The sequence below is a fragment of the Ctenopharyngodon idella genome, chromosome 20 (genome assembly GCF_019924925.1).
Source record: "Ctenopharyngodon idella isolate HZGC_01 chromosome 20, HZGC01, whole genome shotgun sequence".
Taxonomy (NCBI): Eukaryota; Metazoa; Chordata; class Actinopteri; order Cypriniformes; family Xenocyprididae; genus Ctenopharyngodon; species Ctenopharyngodon idella.
The window spans coordinates 28,095,277-28,116,285 of NC_067239.1; the positions used below are offsets into that span (position 1 = coordinate 28,095,277).

Genomic DNA, 21,009 nt, shown 5'->3' on the forward strand with positions numbered 1-21,009 from the left:
TGGAAGCAATTGGGAACAATAGCAACTCAGCCACAAAGTGGCAGGCCACATAAGATCACAGAGCGGGATCAGCGCATGCTGAGGAGCACAGTGCGCAGAAGTCGCCAACTTTCTGCAGAGTCAATAGCTACAGACCTCAAAACTTCGTGTGGCCTTCAGATTAGCTCAAGAACAGTGCGTAGAGAGCTTCATGGAATGGGTTTCCATGGCCAAGCAGCTGCATCCAATCCTTACATCACCAAGTGCAATGCAAAGCGTCGGATGCAGTGGTGTAAAGCACGCCGCCACTGGACTCTAGAGCAGTGGAGACATGTTCTCTGGAGTGACGAATCACGCTTCTCTGTCTGGCAATCCGATGGACGAGTCTGGGTTTGACGGTTGCCAGGAGAACGGTACTTGCCTGACTGCACTGTGCCAAGTGTAAAGTTTGGTGGAGGGGGGATTATGGTGTGGGGTTGGGCTTGGCCCCTTAGCTCCAGTGAAAGGAACTCTTAATGCTTCAGCATACCAAGATATTTTGGACAATTTCATGCTCCTAACTTTGTGGGAACAGTTTGGGGATGGCCCCTTCCTGTTCCAACATGACTGCGCACCAGTGCACAAAGCAAGGTCCATAAAGACACGGATGAGCGAGTTTGGTGTGGAGGAACTTGACTGGCCTGCACAGAGTCCTGACCTCAACCCGATAGAACACCTTTGGGATGAATTAGAGCGGAGACTGCGAGCCAGGCCTTCTCGCCAACATCACTGCCTGACCTCACAAATGCGCTTCTAGAAGAATGGTCAAAAATTCCCATAAACACACTCCTAAACCTTGTGGAAAGCCTTCCCAGAGGAGTTGAAGCTGTTATAGGTGCAAAGGGTGGGTCAACTCCATATTAAACCCTACGGATTAAGAATGGGATGTCATTAAAGTTCATGTGCACGTAAAGGCAGGTGTCCCAAAACTTTTGGCAATATAGTGTATTGGTATATAAAAAAAAAAAAAAAAAAAAAAAATGGAAATACATTCTGAGACATGTTCTTCCAACCTGGTCCACAAAAGTTAACTTAAAAAAATATGATGAAATACATAAAGTATTTATTTATAGATGTTTCAAACATTTATCAGTCTTATAAACCTTCAAGATTTGTCAAGTCAGTATTCAAGAACCATCTTGACAAACTTTGCTTAAAATATATAGGCCTAATTTAAAAACAAATTTCTTACATTAAATTTGAATTGTAATTCTGCATCCTGTTTGCTACCTCAAGTCAAATTAAAATTCAATTCTGAATGGTGCACTCTGACTCATACCGTATGAGCACCAAAATGCTGTTTAAAATTTTCAGGAACTTTTCCGGCAACTTCTTAAACTGCTGGAGCTGATTTTCCAAAATGGGTCCTGTTCACAAATGAGCTCTAAATGGAAAAACGCTGTTAAAATTTATGCTGTCTGAAGCTGAGACTAAGAGCATCTCAACCACCAGGCACACTCTCTGCACATAAACCCAAAGTCCACTGCACTGTGAGCTGTCATTTACAAGGGACCCAAACAGCAATCAAACGGCATGCCTCTGCCCTTTGCAACAAGAGAAATAGCTCCAGGACAGGAAGTAAGACATGATTCTGACTGAGCTTTGTGCTTGGGAGAGACAATTTCTCCCTGTAGAGCAATGCCGCATACATTACCCATCCGTCTCTTAACAGCAGTGTCTTATTTAATAGTTTATCAACCAAAAATGTTAGTCATACTTGAATACAGCAGCATTAAGTGTGACAAAAATTTCCTGACAGGGGAATTTAAAACACTGCAGGCCCACTGAGCCAAACACAGTCGCAGAATCATCCACTTCAAAATGCAAATTTCATCCAGCTACTGTAGACGACGGGAAAAGCAATCAACAGCTGAAATGTACCGCGCAAAATGTTATGATTAGCGCTGACACATTTATAATTTCTATTCTCTAGGACAGACTAATCCAGCAAAAAGACAGGAACAGGAAATTCAATTACTCAGAAAAATGAACAAACCACCAATTTTGATGCAATAGTCACTGAGTGTGCCGAGAAAGGCATCAGGATTGGCTCAGAGCAGCTGGCAATGGCTGAAATTCTCTTGTGATCGCACTCGGCCTCTGCCTTTTCTTCAAATCCGCTTTAGTCATGTCCACAGGCGTCGACAGAGATGCTGAGCTTTATCAAAGAAAGAGACTAATTAAACTGACTGGACCCTGCGCAGAAGGTGAGACACAGAAAGCAATGAGGTTCGCCCTCCAGTCATCGCACGACTAAATCAATTAAACAAACGCAGACGTACTGAAAAAAAACACTGCCCTTCTGTCCTCACCTTCAAGCTGCTGGTTTGACGATAAAAGCGGTTAGAGAAATGAGTCGGTAAAAGTGGTTTGTGGTCTGTAAAGGACTGGGCTGAGTGTCAAATCAGCACAATCCAATACCTTTGACTCCTTCTGCCACACGCCGGCAGCCGACTGAATGTTGCGCTGCGAAACGGCGACCTCAATAAAGTGTGTCAAAGCTTTGTGAATGGTCGCCAAAAGGAGGAATGGATTCTGAAATGGGAGCTAATTAGTCGATGTACAGCGCGAAAAATTATATGAGAGAACAAGAGAGATGCAACTCACTCTGACAGTGTAATATTTTTTGAAAGAAATTAATACTTTTATTCAGCAAGGATAGTTTAATTGGTCAAAAGTGACAGTTTCATGTTTATGTTTATAAGTCACTTTAGCTAGAAAAATCATGAATCACAGTTGAAAACACGTAGTCGGTTTTCACACCTGGCTGGTTTGGAGCTTTTGTTTCGGAACCTGATGCGTTTTCTCCCTTATTTCGGATCATTTAGGCATATATGAACACGGCAATCACGCTCGGATCCACACCAAAACAATCGCTCTGAGATCGCCTGAACGTGGTGGTCTCGGCTCGATTGAAAACGAACTCTGGAGTGGTTTGGTTGAAGTGAGAAAGCAATGAACCAACAAACCTAGCGGTACAGTATCATTATTCATGTTATATAAAAAGCAGCAGTGTCTGATTCTGTAAGTAAGCATATTTGTTATTGCAGTTGAAAACCAAGGAGCGCCTCTTCATCTTAAAATGTTGCGTAATTGCTCTTCTCCATGCAATTTTAAATATATATATATAATTTATCAGTTAGAGCGGGAATCAAGGCTTGATGTGTCTCGACAGCGGCAGATAAAGCCACAATAAGCTAGCAGAGCAAACTTGTCAATCCATCTTGATGGATGACAAAGAGGAAACTCTGACCAATAAGAGGACAGTTTTACTCACATGTTACTTGCATAAACACATTTTGGTACGCTTTGAAATGATGCCTTGAATGCGAACTGAACCAAGAAGAAAGTTAACATTGTAACAAATTAAGTCCCTGTTTCAGAACAAAGTAAATAATTCATGTCTGAAAATGCCCTAAGACTAATTATCAAGTCAAATGGTGTCCCAACTACAGTATAACTATGTCAAAGTTGTCTGGTCGTCCTAGTGAATAAGAACTCACTAGAAACATATAAACAGCTTTTATACAAAACATTTATGCATTTATGAAATTGCCAGATACTTTCATCCAAAAAGACTTACATTTCATTCAATGTAAATAATTTAACAATTCACTGGAATTTTCTTTCAAATCCATGCAATCAGGAAAAAGAGTTGAATGCACAACATCCACCACAGAATATAAAGTACATGCATTAGTACAGTACAGGCTGTTAAAAAACTATGCGCATCTACTAGATTTTTTGGCTGGCTGGCTAAGGTGTTCTGAGTGTTTTAGAGCATTGCTATGTGGTTGCTTAGGAGTTTTGGCTGGTTGCTTAAAGGGTTAGTTCACCCAAAAATGAAAATTCTGTCATTAATTACTCACCCTCATGTCATTCCACACCTGTAAGACCTTCGTTCATCTTTGGAACACAAATTAAGATATTTTTTATGAAATCCGATGGCTCAGTGAGGGATTCATTGCCAGCAAGTTAATTTACACTTTCAGTGCCCAGAAAGCTACTAAAGACATATTTAAAACAGTTCATGTGACTACAGTGGTTCAACCTTACTGTTGTAAAGCAATGAGAATACTTTTTGTGCGCCAAAAAAACAAAATAATGACTTTATTCAACAATATCTAGTGATGGGCGATTTAAAAAAACTGCTTCAAATCTTTTGTTTCGAATCAACGGAAACAAAAGATTTGAAGCAGTGTTTTGAAATCGCCCATCACTAGATATTGTTGAAAAGTCATTATTTAGTTTTTTTGGCGCACAAAAAGTATTCTCATTGCTTTACAACAGTAAGGTTGAACCACTGTAGTCACATGAACTGTTTTAAATATGTCTTTAGTAGCTTTCTGAGCATCTGAAAGTGTAAATTAACTTGCTGGCAATAGAGGCCTCACTGAGCCATCGGATTTCATAAAAAAAAGATCTTAATTTGTGTTCCGAAGATGAACGAAGGTCTTCCGGGTGTAGAACGACATGAGGGTGAGTAATACATGACATTATTTTCATTTTTGGGTGAACTAACCCTTTAAGTCAAAAATCCTCAATCCTCTGTGATATTCTGGTCTCTAGATATGCTCAGGGTCCTCCATCAATGCATATGGGATCAAAATCAATGCAATTTTAAGTGTTTTATTGTTCACCAATTATCATTTATCATTTTATTAATAATCGAAAGTCTGATCACATAATAGGACACATCTCAAAATGACACATGAGTTTTATGCATTTCCCTTTACTGTAGAACAAAACATTCCATTTTAAATAATGTGTTTTTGATTCTCCATCAATGCTATTTTTGTTAATCAAATCTATTAAAAATTGTTTTCGGTAACTGAGGTTTTTTTTGTTTTGTTTTGTTTTTTAATTAAAAAATTTAAACTTAAACCAAAATTGCAAATGTTGCCTTGGCTACTAATTGAAGTACTAAAATTAATAAAACTGAAATAAAAATAAATTAAAGCTATATAGAAATATAAAAAAAGCAAAAATGACTATAACTTGACTACAAATGAAAACTGAAAATACAAAAATAAAAGTACTGTTGTTTGAACCCCATCATTCTTCATTTGTGTTCCACAGAAGAAAGTCAGTCGACATAAGGGGAGTAAATAATGACAGAATTTCTTTCTTCTGCTGTATACAAAAGCAGATATTTCAAAGAATATTGGTAACCAAACAGTTGATGGACCCCACTAACTTCCATAGTATGGAGAAAAAAAATATGGGGCCCTTCAACTGTTTATTTACCCATATTCTTCAAAATATCTTCTTTTGTATTCAGCAGAAGAAAGAAATTCATACAGGTTTGGAACAACTTGAAGGTGAGTAAATGATGACAGAATTTTAATTTTTAGGTGAACTATCCCTTTAACACTACAGAGGTTTGCTCAAATCTCTAAGTATAAGCCAGCGCTAATAACACTTCAAACAACAATTTCCTCATGCTAATTCTCTTAAGAAGGGTCACAATATTAAGCTTTAGTAAAGCTGTTCAAACATCATATTATGTTCAGGGTCAGAGTTAAGCAGAACAGAGTCACCTTTCACACTCCTCGTCCCTTATGGTCCTTAATTACACACCTGACCTACCCACGAGACCGACAGCTAATCAGAAACAAGTGTGGAGAAACTAAATGAACAAATCATTTGTTATTTGAAGATAATTTGAGTTATAGGTGGGGCTGCCAGCACACAGGCACACGGATTGCTAAAAGAGACTGTTGTGAGCTTAATTAGGACGGATTGCCCGTCTACATGAGTTACTGGGTGTGAGCCAGGTGTGCCGTCGCCCTGATTTGCTCGGAGGATTTCCATGTGGCAGAAGCAGAGAGAGGAAAGGGCCCAGGTGAATCCCATCAGTCTAAAGACAGCTGGCACTTACCTGTAGCTCTAGAGCATACGCCGCGGGTGAACGCAAACACGCACACATATCCAAACCTTCTGATCGAGTGCAGGCTCGACGAGAAACCTTTCATGGGTGACATCACTGCACCTCTTCTGTGTCTTTTCATACATAAGAGACTTATCAGCCGAGCTCAGGTGGAGAGTGAATGCGTTCAGCCACACAAACACACACGCACACATGGCAATTACAAACTCCTGGCAGCGCTTCCTCAATCTCTGTCGCTAAAAAGAAAGCAATTTATGCTCCGCGCTCCACTTCGTCTTTGACTTCTACCCTAGTTTCCTCGCTCTTCTCTTCTCTTTTTCATAAGCGGGTCCTACGGGTGACAGGCCCTCACGCGGTGTTTCATAACCTCGATCAGATGGCCCGCCAGATGGTCAAGCCAGCGACGAGTTCACTCAAGAGTTTTGTACACAGCCAAACAATCAAATACTTAATAAAAAATGCCAAAAAGAGACAAGTCCATCCTTCGTAAGCAAATAAGAGTCACAGATGTTGGAAAACACACAGAGGACACGTGTCCAAGCAGCCTTACAGAAACAGCCCTGGGGTGGTACAGTGATACAGTGATGGTATCAGATAATAAAATTAAACAAGCACATCCAAAAGAAAAAAAAGTGTAGGTAATCAACCAAAAATAGAAAGGTAAATACAAAAAAAGTTGAAACTCTTCAAGATATTACTAATTTACTATAATAAATCATTAATACTTTTTTATTATCTATATTAAACAGTCAGTTTTATAAAGGGCTAACTTATACGCTGTGATTCAGTTAATAATGCTGTTTCCACGTGTGCACCACGATAAATTAGAAATATACACATCGGTTTGTTGACGGACATACACTTTTTAATGCCGATGGTGAGCAATTAAAGTTGCAACATCTCATGATGAACGTCAAACTGAGTAGCTTATCACTGAGAAACGTCCTGCTTAAGCCGTCCTTGCAATGGAAGTTTGGGTTGAATAACTAGTTCTTCCGATATTTCATCATCGGACTCGCGCTTGGATTGATATGGTAAAATTGATGCCATCGTTACTGTCTTTAGAGTGTACAATCACTGAGCTTTAGGAAGCTCCGAAGCTGTAGACAAATCGCAACAGACTGGGCCATCTGGCCAATCAGAGCAGAGCAGGCTCGTGGAAAGGAGGGATTTAGAGAGACTGATTCATCCAATGAGTCGTTTGAGAATCACTGAATAATGTGGTGATGTGCAATGTATATTATGAGAAAATGAAAGTGTTTTTTGATGCATGTAAACCTATTGTTCTAAACAGAATTAGGAACCTTTCAAATAGCATAATAGGGGCACTTTAACACAGCGTCAAATGAGAGTAAAAATCACCGTTGGCGAGTATATGAAACAGTGCCAATTGCCAGTTGGCCGGTAACATTTTTATGAATCCTAACAATGCAACGTTGTGAGAACATGAACGACGCTCGGGACAGTTGACGGGCCAGTGCTGCATTGCCGCGAAAGATTAAGCCTTGGCAATTTAAATATTCAAGCACAAGAAGGGAACTCAATTCATTATTCACACGCTGTGTGGGAAATTTAAACATCCGAAGCGTGCCCCAGAAAGCTGCATCTCAGACAGCATGCGAATATTGAGCTCTCTTTCAAGCCTTCTTGTGCTTGAACGGACAAATTCACACAAAATTATCTCAAAAAGTGCCCATCTTGGCGAGTATCCTAGTAAACAGTCGGTTATGGCTTAAATGTACGTAAACAGTTGAGAAAGAAAACGCATGTGTATCAGTATATTGGATCCATGCATTCAGTCTTAAAGTGACAGCAGCCTAATATACCTGCTGCTGTCTGTTTTTAATGTTAAAAAACACTCACTAGTCTTTTGTAACTTTAATAAGGATTAATCTATGTTTAATTAATACAGTGAAGACTATGCAGAGTTATTTTACATGTGATTTGACTACTTTATTCAGTTTCTGTACCTGAAAACTGAATTTTCGCTGGTATCTAACATTTCATAACTGTCAAAACTGCCTGTTTTTGCCAAAAAAAAATGGCTGGTAAAAAAAAAAATATTTAAATTTTCTTAAGTCACCAGCCATTGGCAGGTGTGGTAAAAAGTTAGTTTTAGGCCCTGTATACATATAGCCTACAGGGGTATCTATATTAAAAGTACTTCAAGGAATACCATGGTAATTTCAAGGTACATTTCTAAAAAATTATGATAGTAACAGAACTTTGTTAATTAGTGAATAAAGATGCTCAAAAACATAAATGCAGAACATTCAAGTATGTTGAAGTAGTATCTTTTCAGAGTTACTATCTCATATAAACAATTCAAAAAAATGAAAACTAGTAAAATCAGTTGTTAATCTACAATCTGGTAAAATTGCTGCTTGAAACATTTACCAGCTGTCACACCACAGAAACAAAACTCACTCAGCATCGTAAAATGACATTTGTTTACCAATTACTTTAACTCCTCCATGCAGAAAATAAGTTCTGTGGAGTGACATGACATTCACGCACAGCTCGTAGCACCTTTCAGACAATAATTAAACCTTGCTTTATTGAAGAGAGCCTCCGACTCCTGGCCGCCAAAGAGGAAATATCTTAGAGCCCAAGAGCAATTTGTTCCTCTGCAGAGGCTACTTATTTCCATAAATATCTTGTTTAATAATAAAAACAAACATGTGCTGAAAGGTTGGAAACTATGCATCGTATTTACCAAGCATTAAGAGATGTTTATTAAGAAGAACACTGGCATATCTGGAGTCAACTGGAGTCAAGCAAGCAGTGTGATGTTTTGGTGTGGCCGACTTTCTATTTCGCTTGACTGACTCACTATAAATCTCAGAGCTTACTCAGAACTATATGAATCACTTTTAAGGCCAGAACAAATATTTGTGATGGGAAAGAACTAACTAAAAGTAGTGATGCTATTAACCTACCTTCATTTTTCAGTATTGTGACAATGGTGTAGCTTTTACGGTAACAAACTACTTTTCCATTAAACTGTAGTGTGACAAAATGCACACTGAAGTTCTAATCAAACATGTTCTATTGAACAGTCTCTCAAAATCTAAGTCATTTTAAATGAAGTGAATTGAATCACTCTAAAGAATACATTCATTCTAGTGATTTGATTCATTCTTCAATCCACTCTAGTTAATCAACTCTGAATTTGAACAGTTCATGTAAATTAACCAAAAAAAGATTCAACGATTTAAGACCCCCATACATATGCGTGGAATTTGACCTAAATATTTAGGACTAGTTTACCCAAGAATTTCTGCCATTATTTACTCATCCATATGTATGCTGATATTTTAATTCAGTGAAACGTGCACACAAAAATAGATTCATTGACTGAAGAGTCACAGATTTCCATATAACAACAACAATTCACTGTGGTCATGGGCTGTCAAGCTCCAAAAAGTACAAAAAAAGCACTATAAAAGTATCAAAAAAGTAGCTTATATGACTATATTTTAAATCTTCTTAAGCCATACGTGCATTTTGTGAGGAAAAGACAAACATGTCATTGTTTACTGATAATCTGCACATTCATCGTGGCTTTAAAATAAAGTATGGTGCATATAGAGCAGGTTGAATGTCAAAAATTATTTAACACATCATTAAAAGTGTATTGCAACCAAAAATCATGACATCAAAGCTAATTCAATCAATCAATTAATATTTATTCGATACATTCACTTTTTTTTTATTATTAATTTATTCAGTGTTTTTGTGCTAGATACAGCAAATCCTGTTCAAATCATCTGATGTGATATATTTAACAAGATTTTGCCTGCTTAATTAGCTTATACTTATTTTTTATTTTTTTAAAAAGAGCTGCTAGACTGTAGTTTAACTGCTCCAAACAATAAATATCTTAGCAAACTACAGTTTCAGGTAGCTTCCCCAACTCTGATACATACATATGGTAATTATGATGTGTGTTTTCTGTGTGTGTGTGTGTGTGTGTGTGTGTGATCACGCTCCTGAGAGATTGATCTGGGTCCAGTGGGGGAGGGATTCAGCTCTTATACTGCAGTGGGCAGAGATCAATAAAACTCAGGGGCGAGAGAAAGAGAGCCACAGTATATCAAGATTAAATAAATGTACAGCTCACTCACGGGCTCACGCCTCGCTGAGGGAATCATGGGGGCTGGAGAGGCTGCACGAGGAGAGCGAGAGTGATTCACAGTGCTGCAAGAGGACAGCCTTATTGAACCATAAATTAGTTTGCTTGCATTTTTACAGCAGCCTGAGATTGACTTCAGATACAGTCAGATCCGCCACAGAGACACTGAGATCACAGCTATCAGAATAACCACACGGACGCTGAACGTGTGCCATTTGTTGATTCAAAATTAGCAGATTTTGTTACTTCAGGGAGGCAATGGCCTGTGTGGAAAACTAGGAATACACCAAAATTTCAGCAACTGAAAATATTTAATCCAAAATTCATTTTCGGTTTCAGCTGAAACAGTTTTCAAGGGCCTAATCAAGGGCTCCTCCTTTCCTTTAACCTGCTTTCTTCATTAATTAATGGTAGGGTAGGCAATTTCGGAGCGGCTAGCAATAGCAAGCTAGCATAAGATCCCACCCTCCCTTCAGAGCGTCTACAAAGCCACACCTCCTCCAAAACACATGAACGCACAGAGCAGAGTCTGCAAAGCATCACGAGAGACTGCGTTAAATTACTTCTTGTTTCAGAGCACATAACATTACAATAGTAATGAATGTAACTTGAAACAACTTACAGAGCTCTTACTTCCACCACCTGACTGCTGCAGGTTCATTTTCGGCATTGATAGTGTTGACATAGAAACGCATAAATCTGAGACTGAGGATGTGAACAGCTCAGAGTAGAACGTCACAGGTTGCCATCTCGTAATTACGCTTACGACATGGAGTGAATGCAGCATAAGCTTGTTGTTTTGGTTCAGGAGGAACTGTAAAAAGTGGGTGGTGTTTGTTTGCGCTCAGTGACTCTGGATAGCCTTATCAACTTATGACTAATGATGTGTGATGTCTGCGCGAGCAGGTGTGCGGAGGTACGGAAATATATATGTTAACAGGCAGGTAGGACATTGTAATCGGTCCGAATGCAATGAATGCACAAACATTTTTTGGTCTAGAGACTTCCACAGAAGGCATATGTATATGTTTTAATATTTAGACCATTTCTATAATTGATTGCTATCAGGATGTGAAGAGAGTTTCAACCAGTACAACAAAAAGTGTATAAAAAATTGCCTACTCTACCTTTAATGTATGTTTGAATAAATATGTCATATAAACAAGTTAAAAAATGTATGTGCCTTATGTACAATTTAATTTTTAACATACAACTTATTAAGTTAATCTTATTTTCCATTTCGGCTTTGGTTTTCTGCAAAGTGAAAACCTTAATTTCATTTTCAGTGTTTCCATAGAAAATTCTTTTCAGTGCAATGCTAGTGGGAACTTTATAATGACATTTCAGGATGTCTTAAAGGAAACTGCATGGATGCATGAAAAAGCATTCATGACCCATTTAATGTCCATAATGTGACGTATTTCTGAAAATTATGATACAATTTAAAAAAAAAAATCTCAGATTGTGGTATCATCTACTTCAGACGAGCCTTTTCCTGCATGGTTCATAAAAACGAAACTGTGATTGATCATTTTATATCTCAGCCAAACTGTCTCTTCCTGTAAGCGGCTGGTTCTTGAGCCAGAATAAGCTGCAATGTGGGGCGGACCTTATGCCGTTTAGTCAAAGTTCTGGCTACGGTAACGTGAGACTAGTGAAAGACAGATGAGAACTAGAATGTAAAAGGTTGGAATGGTGAGTCAAACCTGCAGAGAGTCTGGGCCGCGTCCTGGGTGTCTGCATCTCCTGCCGTGCGTGAGGCAGCATGTGGTACCGCTTGGCCTCGTTGACCAGGTCTCGGCAAGCCTCGGACGATTTAATCAGCTCCTCATTGTCCACCACATTCAGCAAGTAACTGGGGTGGATGAATGGAAGTCTAACGACGGCCAGCAATTCAGATATGTGCTGTGAGAGAGAGACAGAGAGAGAAATATATTCAGTATGAGATTTCAGCCTGAGCTTCTTGTCTGCCAATCATTCCCTGTGGCATTACTAGTAAAAGGACTGCAATGATTCAATTCAACTGAACAATTCTTTTAGTACATGAAGACTGAATAGAAGTCCAATATACTGATGACTTACCACTTCTTTTTACCTTGTACAAAATAGAAAAGCACCATTTATTATGATAAAACTGTTACCAATGTGAATCTTTAAAGGATTAGTTCACTCTCATAAAATTTTCCTGATAATTTACTCACCCCCACGTCATCCAAGATGTTCATGTCTTTCTTTCTGCAGTTGAAAAGAAATTAAGGTTTTTGATGAAAACATTCCAGGATTATTCTCCTTATAATGGACTTCAATGGCCTCCAAACGGTTGAAGGTCAAAATTTCAGTTTCAGTGCAGCTTCAAAGGGCTTTAAACAATACCAGATGAGGAATAAGGGTCTTATCTAGAGAAACGATCGGTCATTTTCGAAAAAACAAATGATCGCCTTCCAAGTGCTTCCGCCAAAACCGTACTTTCGTATTCTTCAAAAAGCTTACGCTGCATGTCCTACGCCTTCCCTATTCTACTTACAGAACGAACGCAGCGGCAGTTAAATTTTTTCCGTAAATAGAATAGGGAAGGCGTAGGACATACAGCCTGGAATGTTTTCATCAAAAACCTTAATTTCTTTTCTAGTGAAGAAAGAAAGACATAAACATCTTGGATGACATGAGGGTGAGTAAATTATCAGGAAAATTTTATATGAAAGTGAACTAATCCTTTAAGTAAACTTGGTCATACAATGTGAACATGCTGTCAGTATCTACACACTGATTTAAAGGCGACAAAAGCTGACTGTGTTGTCTCCTCTCAGAGTCTGCGTCTCGTCCAAAAAACTGCGCATGAACACACCAAAAGGACTACAGGCTACGACTGTCAGCTAGCATGTGCATTCTGCAAATGCGTGTAAGGAAATAGCTGTCTATATCAGCAGGTATCAATAGTCTATATTCATTATTCAAAAAGGGAAACTGAATCTAGGACTGCAGATACTGTAAACAAAGCAGCGCTTGCTTACCGTTCTGAATATCAATCATGCTGATTACTTTCTTCATTCCAAGCGGCTCATGTTGTTATAATTATATTCACGCAATGCTCAATTAAGATGATGTAAAATTAGAACAGCCTGTCTGAGCCGTCTTGACTTCTTTGCTCACTTTCATCACTTTCGCTTTATTTATTTAAAGAAAAATATATATATTTATATATATATATATATATATATATATATTTATATATATATATATATATATATATATACACACACACACACACACACATACATATATATATATATATATATTTTTTTTTTTAATGAAATGATACTCTAAATAAGAAACTAAAACTGTAAGTAGGTGGTGATAAATGTCTAATTGAGTAAGTCATTGAGACATTCATTAATTCAATTCGTTCAAACTGCTGATTCATTCAGGAATGAAGTAAATGGCTCTCTTTATGAATGGGCCATTAAAATCACTTCATTCACTCGACTGATTCGCTCAAAATGTGGATTCATTCAGAAATTAAACATGGCTGTGTGTTGCTCAGAGACGCACAACAGTTCTGCGCTGGTTTTATAGGTAATATTTTCACTGGCAAAGTGAGCAGAGGCAGATTTAACTATATTATTATATAAATATGAGAAAAAAAACTCATACAGGGGCATTTTTGCCCTGATATCTTGAATTTTAGGGGTATATAACTGTATTCTATAGGCTCCATCACACAGTGAGTTATTAGTTTGTGTTAAATCGATGGTATATACACTATATTGCCAAAAGTATTGGGACACCCCCCCAAATCATTGAATTCAGGTGTTCCAATCACTTCCATGGCCACAGGTGTATAAAATCAAGCACCTAGGCATGCAGACTGCTTCTACAAACATTTGTGAAAGAATGGCTCGCTCTCAGGAGCTCAGTGAATTCAAGCGTGGTACCGTGATAGGTTGCCACCTGTGCAATAAGTCAATTCGTGAAATTTCCTCACTACTAAATATTCCACGGTCAACTGTTAGTGGTATCATAACAAAGTGGAAGCAATTGGGAACAACAGCAACTCAGCCACGAAGTGGTAGGCCATGTAAAATCACAGAGCGGGGTCAGCGCATGCTGAGGAGCACAGTGCGCAGAAGTCGGGTTTCAATGACTGAGCAGTTTTTCAGGGGTTGGGCTTGGCCCCTTAGTTCCAGTGAAAGGAACTCTTAATGCTTCAGCATACCAAGATATTTTGGACAATTTCATGCTCCCAACTTTGTGGGAACAGTTTGGGGATGGCTCCTTCCTGTTCCAACATGACTGCGCACCAGTGCACAAAGCAAGGTCCATAAAGACACGGATGAGCGAGTTTGGTGTGGAGGAACTTGACTGGCCTGCACAGAGTCCTGACCTCAACCCGATAGAACACCTTTGGGATGAATTAGAGCGGAGACTGCAAGCCAGGCCTTCTCGCCAACATCACTGCCTGACCTCACAAATGCGCTTCTAGAAGAATGGTCAAAAATTCCCATAAACACACTCCTAAACCTTGTGGAAAGCCTTCCCAGAAGAGTTGAAGCTGTTATAGCTGCAAAGGGTGGGCCAACTCCATATTAAACCCTACAGATTAATAGTGGGATGTCTTTAAAGTTCATGTGCACATAAAGGCAGGCGTCCCAAAACTTTTGGCAATATAGTGTACACACACACATATATATATATATATATATATATATATATATGTGTACACTATATTGCCAAAAGTTTTGGGAGTATATATATATATATATATATATATATATATATATACACACACACACACACACACACACACACATATGTCTGTCAGACTGAGGTAGCCTGTTAGGGGTTGCTATGGTGAGGACTATCCATGGCCAGCTTGTTTGTTCAGAGTCATCCTCAGTGGGGCGTTTGCTCACGTCAGCGTTAAATGCTGTAAACACAAGTTGACAGGGACAGCAGCCAGCCCGACCCCCTCACCTCTGTGCTCACAACGCATTACGTAAACATCCAGAAAAAAAAAACAGACACGGGCAGTGTGAACACCTGGGCTTCTGTTGTCTCTCAGAGCGAGACGTGGAGAGATTTTACCTGATCCGACCTTGACAAAGTACTCTTACAATCCATTCCTCGTTAAAGGCAACATTTCATAGTGAAAGTGCATATTCAATAAGAAAAAAAGTAGGACAAGACTTAATTTTATCTACTGGGAATTTAATGGATTGTGAAAAGTACGTAGAGGCTGAAGGTCAAAATCACCCGTGAGAGACACTCCATGTATCCAAATGCTAAGGCTTCATTTTCAAATCTATCTGTACTTTCAATTATTTCTGTAACTTTTATTATCATAAACTTTAAATTACTGCATTCATTTTTGGAAAGATTTTAGAAAGGCTGCATATACTACAACAGAAACCTAAAAAAGTATCGAAAAGATATAATTGCTACCATATACATTATTGAATATTATTGTTGTTAAAAATAAAATAAAATAAAATAATAAAATAAAATATGTATGTATTTATTTATTTATTTATATATGTAGGTCTATTGAATAAATAAAAAAAAAAATAAAAAAATAAAAAAATATTTGTTTAGCTAGTTGGCTATTTATCAAAAGAAAAATATAAATGAGAATAATAATAATAAAAAAAATCAACCAATAACCAGTACCAGGATGGACATTATATCTGGTTACTGTGTGCACAATAAATCATGCACAATAAATCCAGCTATTATAGGTCAATAAATCAATTTTCTAATTTTATGTTAACATGTATGATTGAGGTTGACATCCCAGCATTATTAAAAATAGCATAATAAAACTCCTACTTGTTGAAAAATCTCTCAACATCCCTTACCCAGCATCCCTAAGCAAAAACAGTTTACTTAGCAAACATGTTCCCCAAACAATAGAAGGCAAGAGGCCAGATGCATGCAACAGCCCGAGAGAGATTTCAGAAATGTGTGCCAGCTCTCGGCACGGCCTTACACAATACACATACTTGGCTAAATCATCCTGGATCTGAACTTTTTGGTTTTCCTCACTGCATTGGCAAGACGTCTGCCTTTATGGAATGTTAAATGCTCTGTGTTTTCATGTCATATGCATTGTTTGCATACTGATATAATAACCTGCGTGCTCGTTTTAGCATATGTCCCACCAACAGGATCACATATCGTTGAAGTGTTCTGTCATCCCGACTGTGAGATCAGGGATTAGGGATCCCAGTGAGGATCTGATCTAAAATAATGTCACGGCAGACGGATGCTCCCCTGGTGCCGCCCCCCTTCCCCCTCCCCTCCACACGCACTCCTGCCAGCGTACGGGTTTAGCCGACCCAGCCAAACCGCTTTGGACTGGTTAGAGAAAATAATCACGATCTCCCGGCTCGACCCGGCCGCCGGGACCAGACAAGGGGGGGATTTTAGCTCCAGCTCATAAATCTGAACAACTAAACGCGTCGCTGGTGCTCGTAGGCTCCTGTCTTGCACCGGCCGATTAAATGATAGCGATAAAATATGCAACCCTCCAGAAGAAACGAAAGAAGCAGCCGCAGCTCAGTGGTGACAGATTTCACCCTGAAGGATGAAACAGAGGAAAGAAATCACGAACTAAGGTGAAGAATTCCACTGTGATCCACATTGTAATATAGGCATCAGCCTTTAAAGGGAACATACACATATAATGTCAGTCAGAGAAAACTTAAAGTGTGTAAATTTTGCAGTACTATGTTTATTGATTATATTATTCAATATATATTAAAATATTTAAATGTATTTAGTAAATATATATATATATATATATAGTGCTGTCAAACGATTAATCGCGATTAATCACATCCAAAATAAAAGTCTGTTTACATAATATGTGTGTGTACTGTGTATAACTGTTATGTATATATAAATACACACGCATACACACACACACACACACACACACACACACACACACACACACACACACACACAGTGCCCTCCACTAATATTGGCACCTTTGGTAAATATGAGCAAAGGTGGCTGTGAAAATAAATCTGCATTGTTTATCATTTTGATCTTTCATTTAAAAACTTCACAAAATTCTAACCCTTCATTTAAGTAAAACAATTGAAAATGGGGGAAAAAGCTCATTATGAAATAAATGTTTTTCTCTAGTTCACGTTGGCCACAATTATTGGCACCCAATTATTGCAACGTCCTTTTCCCAAGATAACAGCTCTGAGTCGCCTTCTATAATGCCTGATGAGTTTGGAGAACACCTGGCAAGAGATCAGAGACCATTCCTTCATACAGAATCTCTTCAGATCCTTCAGATTCCCAGCTCCATGTTGGTGCTTCTTCTCTTCAGTTCACCCCACTCATTTTCTTTAGGGTTCAGGTCAGGGAACTGGGACGGCCATGGCAGAAGCTTTATTTTGTGCTCAGTGGCACCTTTCTGTGTTGATTTTGATGTTTGTTTTGGATCATTGTCCTGATGGAAGATCCAACCACGGCCCATTATAAGATTTCTAGCAGAAGCAGTCAGGTTTTGATTTTTATCTGTTAGTATTTGATATAATCCATGATGCCATGTATCTGAACAAGATGTCCAGGACCTCCAGCAAAACAAATAGGCCCACAACATTAAAGATCCAGCAGCAAAATTAAGATGGGCATGGGGTACTTTTTATCCCTCTTTGCACCAAACCTATCTGGTGGGTTTGCTGCCAAAAAGCTCTTTTTTTTAGTTTCATCTGACCATAGAACCAGGTCCCTTTTGAAGTTCCAGTCTTGTCTGACAACTGAATATGCTGGAGTTTGTTTTTGGATGAGCAAGGAGGATTTTTCTTGAAACCCTCCCAAACTACTTTTGTAATGTAGGTGGTTATTTTCGATGTGATTAAACTTTTGACAGCACAATTATATACAGAGTATATATATATATATATATATATATATAGATAGATACTATATATACTATACATACATACATACATACATACATAAATAAATAAATAAATATATATATATATATATATATATATATATACACAGTATATATACTATATATACATAAATAAAATAATACATTCGCCCATAGCTTTCCCTCTCTTAATACTACAAAGACAATTCACCTATCAAAATAAACCACATAACATGTAGAATGAAGGTGTATTAATGCAAATTTCCCGCCAGTCCTCTATAAACTACGCCACGCATAGTTTTTTTTTTTTCTAATACAATGCTATCGTGAGAAGGCGGCGCACAAGAGAACAACGGCGCTATAATGAACACATGTTCTAATTATGTTTATTAGAGGTTGAATTCAAATCAAATACTGCCAAACTGTCCATACTACTTCTGAATAGGATGTCTACTTCATAAAATGTATGAAAATATGGACATATATGGTTCAGATTACTCAAATAAATTGAGGTGCCCTTAAACGGTCAGATATGGAGCTTGGGTGTAATCTAGTGAAAACGTTTGGTACTGCAACATCTGACTGAAAGCTCATTTTTGGAATAATTAAACCTAAAATTTGGAATGTGACATTTTTGGCTTTTATTTTCTTGCAGTTTAAGAGTAAAACATGCTTTGTTATATATTATTATAATTATATTTTTACATTTTCATAAACAAACTTCTATAACTTTTTTTTTTTATTTCACTTTCTTAATTTATTTTACTTCTACAATAATCTGACAAGTGTCTTCTTTAAAACCTTAGGTCTATATTCCAAAGCATTCTTGAATTACAACCATTTATGTTTGGATAGTGCATTTTCATGTCCGTGCGAAAAAAGGGGGTGACAGTTATTTAAATCTGTTTTTCTCAGAATTCCATTCCTGAAAATCAGAGCGATCAGCCGACTTCAGATAACCATAACTTTTGTTACAGACAAGCTATGAAAGAAGTGAAATTTGTGATAGGTAAAATTTCACCATGTGATGGGTTTTCGCAGATCACATCACACATATACATAACATATATTTTATAAATTAATAAAAGTCATTTGCTTTAAACCATTATTCTTTATTATTCTGATATTAAAGTGTTTATCTGTTGAAAGTTGAAGGAATGCCTTAACTTTTTTTTTTTTTTTTTTAACAATGAAGCAGCTATGTTGGGCTGTTATACCCTCTCTGACCTCTAACCCAGCGCACCACGCAATAGAAGCGCACCCATCGCATGCGGCTGTGTGAATTATTCAGCCATAAACAGCACCGGGGCGACTCATGCTAAGGGCATTAGCTGCAGACAGACGCTCCTCCCACACACATCCTGTATCCCTCTGCCTCATTTATATTCATGTATCCAGCACCTTGCGCTTAGACTCCTTCCAATGCTAGGCTCAATTTGTCAATGAGCTTAACGACGCCAATCTCCTGTGCATTAAATCAATGCTAAAGGCATCTGACATCCTCCGCTTAAACTGGCCGCTTCGGTTCCGCCTGACGGACTTCATCAGAAGGGGGTGTCAGGGTCGGATCTGTGAATCAGCGCTAATTCATACACATCAGGTTCCCAGTGCGGGCGGCAAAGTCCCTATCCTCTCTCTGCTGTCTCGTAGAGCTATTTGTCTTCGTGTCCAGGCATGCCGCTGGCGCATTTCCCTTCTGTCATCTAGGACCTCCAGAGACAGGGGGTCCTTCTATTCCTGTCATGAAATTGTCAGGTGTTGATCACCATGGGGAGGTGACGGGCCTTTGTGCTATACGCATGAGGAGACTGGAGATCACACAATGTGCTCTCGGCAGCAGAAATATAAATTAAGAAATGCATGGATTATGGTTAATGGTTATGGATATGAAAAAATATAAATGTATAGAAATTTTATATTAAAAATAATTAAAATATATAAAATATATTATAGATATTAAAAATATCTGCAAAAAACATCAAATCTAAAATTTGTATAAACATAAAAATATAAAAAAACATTATCAAAAACATTACTTTTTCATGTTTATTTGTATGTATGTATACAGGTGCTGGTCATATAATTAGAATATCATCAAAAAGTTGATTTATTTCACTAATTCCATTCAAAAAGTGAAACTTGTATATTATATTCATTCATTACACACAGACTGATATATTTCAAATGTTTATTTCTTTTAATTTTGATGATTATAACTGACAACTAAGGAAAATCGCAAATTCAGTATCTCAGAAAATTAGAATATTGTGAAAAGGTTCAATATTGAAGACACCTGGTGCCACACTCTAATCAGCTAATTAACTCAAAACACCTGCAAAGGCCTTTAAATGGTCTCTCAGTCTAGTTCTGTAGGCTACACAATCATGGGGAAGACTGCTGACTTGACAGTTGTCCAAAAGACGACCATTGACACCTTGCACAAGGAGGGCAAGACACAAAAGGTCATTGCAAAAGAGGCTGTTTGTTCACAGAGCTCTGTGTCCAAGCGCATTAATAGAGAGGCGAAGGGAAGGAAAAGATGTGGTAGAAAAAAGTGTACAAGCAATAGGGATAACCACACCCTGGAGAGGATTGTGAAACAAAACCCATTCAAAAATGTGGGGGAGATTCACAAAGAGTGGACTGCAGCTGGAGTCAGTGCTTCAAGAACCACTATGCACAGACGTATGCAAGACATGGGTTTCAGCTGTCGCGTTCCTTGTGTCAAGCCACTCTTGAACAACAGACAGCGTCAGAAGCGTCTCGCCTGGGCTAAAGACAAAAAGGACTGGACTGCTGCTGAGTGGTCCAAAGTTATGTTCTCTGATGAAAGTAAATTTTGCATTTCCTTTGGAAATCAGGGTCCCAGAGTCTGGAGGAAGAGAGGAGAGGCACACAATCCACGTTGCTTGAGGTCCAGTGTAAAGTTTCTACAGTCAGTGATGGTTTGGGGTGCCATGTCATCTGCTGGTGTTGGTCCACTGTGTTTTCTGAGGTCCAAGGTCAATGTAGCCGTAAGTTTTAGAGCACTTCATGCTTCCTGCTGCTGACCAACTTTATGGAGATGCAGAT

The 21,009-nt window shown here is 38.3% G+C and overlaps 1 protein-coding gene across 1 annotated transcript in view; it reads right to left on the bottom strand.

Moving 5' to 3' along the window:
• The window catches only part of LOC127502513 (kelch-like protein 29), a 269,801-nt gene that overhangs the window by 42,577 nt on the left and 206,215 nt on the right, over positions 1-21,009 (bottom strand). Inside the window, 1 exon segment of the mRNA XM_051875482.1 lies at positions 11,750-11,948. Coding sequence (XP_051731442.1) covers positions 11,750-11,948 — 199 coding nt within the window.